The 6,503-nt window shown below is 42.1% G+C and overlaps 1 protein-coding gene across 1 annotated transcript in view; it reads left to right on the forward strand.

The window, feature by feature from the left end:
* LOC121672823 (cyclin-Y-like protein 1) overlaps positions 1–6,157 on the forward strand; it is a 33,233-nt gene extending 27,076 nt beyond the window's left edge. The window contains exons 9-10 of the mRNA XM_042045722.1: positions 1,460–1,622; positions 4,415–6,157. Coding sequence (XP_041901656.1) covers positions 1,460–1,622; positions 4,415–4,531 — 280 coding nt within the window. The 3' untranslated portion in view covers positions 4,532–6,157. The remainder of the gene's footprint in view (positions 1–1,459; positions 1,623–4,414) is intronic.
* Positions 6,158–6,503: the final 346 nt, after the last annotated feature.

Genomic DNA, 6,503 nt, shown 5'->3' on the forward strand with positions numbered 1-6,503 from the left:
TGAAAAATTAACTGTACAGCTGCTAATCTTGCCATGATTGTTTGTAAGGGGGGACATGCTGTTCATTCTTTAGGCTACATATATTTGTAAAAAAGGCACAGAAAAAACATGGGCATTATCCTTTCCCAGGTTTTAAACCACTGTTAATAGACTTGTTAATCCAATGAAGAATTGTATTTTTACAGAATTAAAATGTATTAGCCTACTGAGTACAAAAGGGGCAGTGAAGAGCATTTACTCACAGGGTAAATCAAGCTCTGATCAGCTGATCATCAAAACATTATCTGATTTACATCTCTATAGTCTTATGGCCATATGAACAGGAAATTAATTTTGGCACTAGGTTCAATGATACTTAAGTCTGCTATGCTAGAAAGAAGCACAAAGCTGCTATTCATATTGAGACCCACCACCCAATACAGGACAACACAGATGATTCCTTGATTTATTTGCTGCCACGCTGATAGGTAAAGCATCCATTTTAAAAGCTCCCAAAAAAGCAGTAACAACCTGACTCTGACTTGGTGCAACTCATCTTCTGATGTATTCACAGTTGGCCTATACAGCTGCTAAATTCTGTTGGAACAGATCTGCTACCTGTGCAGACTGTTGTTGAGTTGTTGAACTGAACTGCTTGGTTTGGGTACCACCAGTTTCTTTTTAGGTTAATCTGTAAAACATTGTTTTTCCTCTGTAGAATATCTCTGGTTTAGCTGACCACAGTACAGTAGCTGAAGCAGCTTTTTTCGTGTCATGGCACTCTCCACGCTTTCCTCCAAGTATTTTGCCCAGTGAAAACAGACAAGAGAGTAAAAACTGGACAGTGCCCTTTTGACATAGTACTTTGTTATCCTGCCTAATGCTATTGAGGAGAAAATTCCTTCTCCCACCTAATGCTGCTTATTTATTTATTTATTGGAGATGAATCCATGTTGCTTCAAGAGGCTTTTTTCTGTGAGATAATAGCAGCAGCTCTTCATAGATCCATTTGTTGCCGTGGTGATCTGCCTACTCCTTTTGTTAGTCCGCCTCTACTTCAATAAACCCCCTTCCTGTTATCAGCCTGGTGAAAATGTCTGCAAGTTCTTCAGAGCTAATAAACAGCATACATCATTCCTTTCATCTGATCACTATAGTGTGGGGCCGTATGAGAGTGAGAATGGCGCATGAATTGTACAGCTGCACTAATGGAACTCCGAAGAATGAACCTCCCCGCTCAGCCGAGAGAGTGCACGACAGGGCACTGCCTTCCTCTCCGAGCCGGAGGTGCCAGGACTCAAAAGCTGCACCTTGTTTTGAGCACCAGGGAATGACCTGCCTCTCGAAACTAATAATGCAGAGCTCTCAGTGACCTGTTTCAAAGTTGCTGGTTTTAAAACAAGCTTGAGGTCTCTTCAGTGTTTTCAGCCAGCTAAAACAATCTTTTTTTCCTTTGTCTTCTGTCCCTTGCGCCTCCTAGGAACGAGATGGAAAGACACTTCTTGGAGCTACTGCAGTTTAATATCAATGTTCCTGCCAGTGTTTACGCCAAATACTACTTTGATCTTCGCTCCCTAGCAGATGACAATAACCTGAGCTTTCTGCTGGAGCCTCTCAGTAAAGAGAGAGCACAGAAGCTGGAGGTAAATGGTCTGAGAGTGGCTGAGCAGGGGACTCTGTCTGTATGAGTAGTAAGAGCATCTGTTGCTAATCATGTTAAGTGGCGGTTAGAAAAACTAAAAAGCTTTTAGATTAGTGTATTACAGGGTAATTTAACCCCTTTATAAATACAGTTAGCACTTCTAAAACCATGCCTAAGCTAAGCAAGTATTCTGAAGAAAGGAAGGGTTTTGGAAGAGATTACAGAAGTCTAGCAGATTGCAAAATAAAATGGATGTTATTTTGGGTGTAGTTCAGCTTAAGTTCTAGGCTACTTAAGATTGAAAGGATTAGTGTCATATGTAATGGATTGTCTCTCCTTCCCTGGTCACAGTCTGTATTCCAAGCACCTAGAGACAGTCACACTCACACCCTTCTAAATACTGCCAGCTGAAGGTTTCCCACTGCATCCCACTGCACAGCTGCTTTTAGATTTAGAGGGAGCACTCTTACTGCTCTTACGGTTTAATAAACAATTTGTCTGGGGACAGCTGCAGAAATAAATTGTGGATTCCTACCTTTCCAGAGAAATGTTGCTTTAAGATAAACTTCTGGAACAGCCCCTTCTTGGGAATCCTTCAGAATGCCCAGAGGAGTGTAAATGCAGATTACTGTCCCTTTCTGCTCGATGGGAAGGGCTGTCCTTGTGGGGAGGCCCCGCAGCCTTCTTGGCATGACGGCTCATTTTAGAAAGCTTTAACTTTTGCGGAGTCAGTCTTCCGAGTTGCCGGAGATATTTAAGACATTTTGAAAATACATAAATTACCTGGGTTCCCAGGGAAATTTCTTGTTGGATCAATGCAACCTTTCATCTGTCCAGGTTTAACTGATGACTCTGCATGTTGTTTTGTTGACCTTTCAACAAAAGCATTACCACAGGCCCTGTGTACACTGATACCATAGTCCCTTTCAGAGAGGGGTGTGCTGCGGTATTCCTGGCTTACATTGTTCTGTCGTCCACCCCCAATAATTCTGCCACGGGCTAGGGATTTTATTGTGTCCCATAAGTGCCTGAACTTCTGGAGTAAGTATGATCCCTCCTGGTCCTTTGGAATGATAAGTATGATATGCCTATGAATTCCTCTATTTAAAGTTAAGCAATGCAGCTCTTCTGCTTTGTCTCACCTTTGTTACTTGCACTTTAAGCTAACACTGTCACTAAGTGTAAATGTGGTTGTAGGGCAGTTCATAGTCCATAGGAAATTGTTTACTGAACTGCTCAGTGCCAGGGCATAAGTGGATGATTTACAGATTGTGAGCCTGTTTTTTTTCTTCTTAGTATTTGGGGGCTTGGGATTTAAAACCAGATTAATTTTCAGTACAGTATGTAATTTGCTATCATGCACTTACTAATGCATGTCTATTGGACATTTTGGGGTTTAATTCTAAAATGTGATAAATATTTAAACCATTTGCTAAAATTTTTATTCTACCTTTCTGTTAGAAGCACATAAGCAGCTGATAGGAGCCTGTATAAAGCAGTGAATTAGTGAATTCCAGAAACTGAAAACTGATTTACACCATATGGGCAACTGGGGCTAAATATGTCAACACAGGTTGCTGTGTGATTGATGTGCTAGCATTAAAGCAGGATGGAGAGTCTGTCTGGTTTTGCACCAGGAGCTCATGCCGCCAGTGTCTCAAAGAATGCCACTCTTGAGCCAAATGCATGCCTCCAGAAGGTCGGCAGATATAAATGTAAATAATTATTTTAAAATACACTTAGAACTTTATTCATGCTCAGAGTGCTTTTCACCTTTTGAACTTGCAGAACATTGGGCTGTGCTGAATGGGTGCTGCCTTAAAGGGAAGGTGTAGGCTTGTAGCTGATCACAGGACTCTGAAAGTTCATCTGGTAATAGGTGGTAAATTATTAATGGAAGTAAATGTTCAGGACTGAAATTCAGTTCGACTTTTTTATTACAGGTATTCTTATTAACTTACATTGATAATGCCTGAAGGCTCCAATCAGAAATAGGCCTTGCAGGGGAGGGGACACAGTATTTTCTGACAATTGTGTTACTAGGATTTAAATAATTAGTCTTGTAACTAGAATAACTAGATAAGCAGGGCAGAGGCAAGCCAATAAATGGATGAAAACAGTTCAACACTAGATTGTCTACATGTGCTAATATTTAATTGCTATAATAAAGTACCATGGCTGCCCTCCCTTCTCAGATCATGGGGGTGATCCTGGTAAGAATATGTTGGGAGTGAGGGTGTAGAGAAGGTAAAGGCAAAACAGACACCCTAGTAGAACTTCATTTCCTCAGCTTGCTTGCCCTGAGTGGCCAAGGGTAAGATGCCCAAGGAAGTGCAGAAACCTTTTCAGTTTGAACCTTTTCTCTTAGAGAAATGCCCGTGTGCATTTCTGCACTGTTAAAATAAAATTTTTGTGCTGCTGCGTGCACCACACCCAGCTACTAGGGGTGATTTTCAACATGACTTCCACAAACTTAAAAAGTCTGAAATGGATCCAAGTTTTTCATTAGATAGTGAGACTAGTAAAATGAAGAAGATACTTGGATATGGAAACCACACACCTTCTTTAGGTCTACCTTTCTGATGGCTGGGGTTCATGTTAACCTGGGGCAGAGCCCAATGCTATTTTCCCTCCAGAGTAGTTCTTATTTACTGTCATTCTGGGTAAAAAGCCAGCTGTGTCACTGCTGCAGAGCACCTGTGCTGTAGGTATTTTACACTTGTAACACCTCCCTTGGAGCACTCAGACTTTACTAATGCGGACTTCTCATTTGTGTCTGTCTGTGGTACCCAGGCAATCTCCCGACTGTGTGAAGACAAATACAAAGACTTGTCAAAAGCTGCTATGAGACGATCTTTCAGTGCTGATAACTTAGTTGGTATCCGCCGTTCTAATGCCATCCTCTCCTGAGGAGAGAGCAAGGTGCAGCACCATGAACCAGCATCCATAGAACCGGAGGAATCCACCACTCCATGCACACAAGCCAGCGGTGATGGTGTCTTCCAGCAGGAGGAAGCAAGGAGAGTAAATCAGCCAAGGGAGCCCAGAGCTTGAGGAACATACTTAGTGCAAAAGACAAGACCTTTGTCAAATCAACTCCCTCCTCCTTCTAATGTATCCAGAGGTGCAAAAACAAACTTATCTCCTTCTCTCCCCCACAGATGTTTGCTTACTATGTAGGCCTATAGCTGTGAACTCTTGAGGTTTTTAATAATAAGTAGTTTTAAATTTTAGAATTTAAACACTAACCACATGACTATAGTTACAATGTTCTTCCCTCCTCTCCCCTGTCATCCAGAGTCTCACTGCATTTGTATTTCAGGTCAATGCAGTGTTAACAAAAACAACGTATGGGACTCTTAAAGTATAAAGCCACTCTGGAGCTGAAAACAGTAGTATAGACACGTGTTGATGGCTTTTCCCTGGTTTGGCTACTAAAAGCTGCTACTATTGGTGATGTGTTCATACCAAGAAGCTGCCCAGCAGGAAGGAATTCCATCTCTGCACCCACAACTTCACTCCAGTAAAGATTGTCAAAAGACTTTGAATGTTTTGACTGGGGGCAGATACGGTTTTATGTATTGTTAAAATGTATAGGGTCCATGCTGCATTTCTTGTGAATTATGGTGCTTCTCTCATTTTCTAATACTTATATTGCTCTGGAAGAGATGTAATCTGTGTATTTTTCTGAGGCATTGAATGAAAAAGTTGGTCTGGAAACATCATCACCGTCCCAAACAGTGTAGCAATCCAGTGGTGAGTGGCGTGTGTGCAGCACTGCTTCTCTGAGTTCTACTGCAGATCTCTTGTGCTATATACAGTGAGTTCCTAAAGCTGATATTGTGCATCCATCTGGCTCTCCTTGGGTTTCAGTTCCCTGGGAGGAAGTTATATTCATAATGAGACAATAATGAGTTTGAGAATCCTGGACTACCTATCAAGGTAGATGGAAGAATATTGTGTTCAACTGAGAATTATCAAAAAGCTTTCTATAAACTTTTTTTTTTTTTTCCCCCAAAGTGAATTTTATCTTGTGCAACTGCTCTAGAGGCTTGGGGTTTGCTCTTTCTGAGACTTGGGAACAGAGCTTACTTTCAAGCTCTGAAACTGAACTCTAAACAGGATAAGTATTATTAGACTCTTCCTGTTACAAGTCTTCGTAGTATCTTCCCTTCTTGGATCCAAATAGGTTCTAGGCTGTGCGTCCTAGGAGCAGCTCTCCCTCCGAATGACACGGGTTTTGTGCACTTCCTCTTACAGCCAAGGCCCAGAAACTCACACTGAACAAGTCCATCTGCCTTTGGGAGTGGGGCTGTGTGAGTGCCATCATCAGTGTGGCTGCACTCAGCTGTTCAGTGATGCATACAGCCTTTTGCAGTATGCAAATGTGCCAGCCCCTGGCTCCCAAACCCACCGAACTTGGCACTTCAGGTATTGATCACAATTCAATATTGAAAATAACACTACATCTTCAGGTGGTTTTCCTTTCTCATGTTTGTATTAAAAGAAAAGCTAATAAACTCTATTTTAATTAAAGTTAAAGGTGAAGGGTGTGTTCTGTACAGTTGTTGGATTCCCCTGCCCCTCAAGAAAGGAAAAAAAGAGAAACCCCAGCGGTGTGTGTTACGGCTTCGCCATTCCCCACACCAGCCTATCATCTTCATTTGGTCCCAGGGAGCTGGCACTGTCTGGGAGCAGGCAGCAGAGTCCTGGGAGGGGTGCAGCCCTACATGGCTGCCCAGATCTTCCCACATGGTCTTTGGATTTAGAACTTGACTCGGGCTGCTCAAATAAACCATTCACTGACAGTTTCTTTGCACTTTAATGGCCTTTAAGTAGGGCCAGTCTCTCTGGAGGCCATTTGATGATTTTTAAGTCCTCC

This window comes from Corvus kubaryi, unplaced genomic scaffold (assembly GCF_017639235.1).
Source record: "Corvus kubaryi isolate FWS band 111438036 unplaced genomic scaffold, C.kubaryi_AGA036_p1.0 64990, whole genome shotgun sequence".
NCBI lineage: Eukaryota > Metazoa > Chordata > Aves > Passeriformes > Corvidae > Corvus > Corvus kubaryi.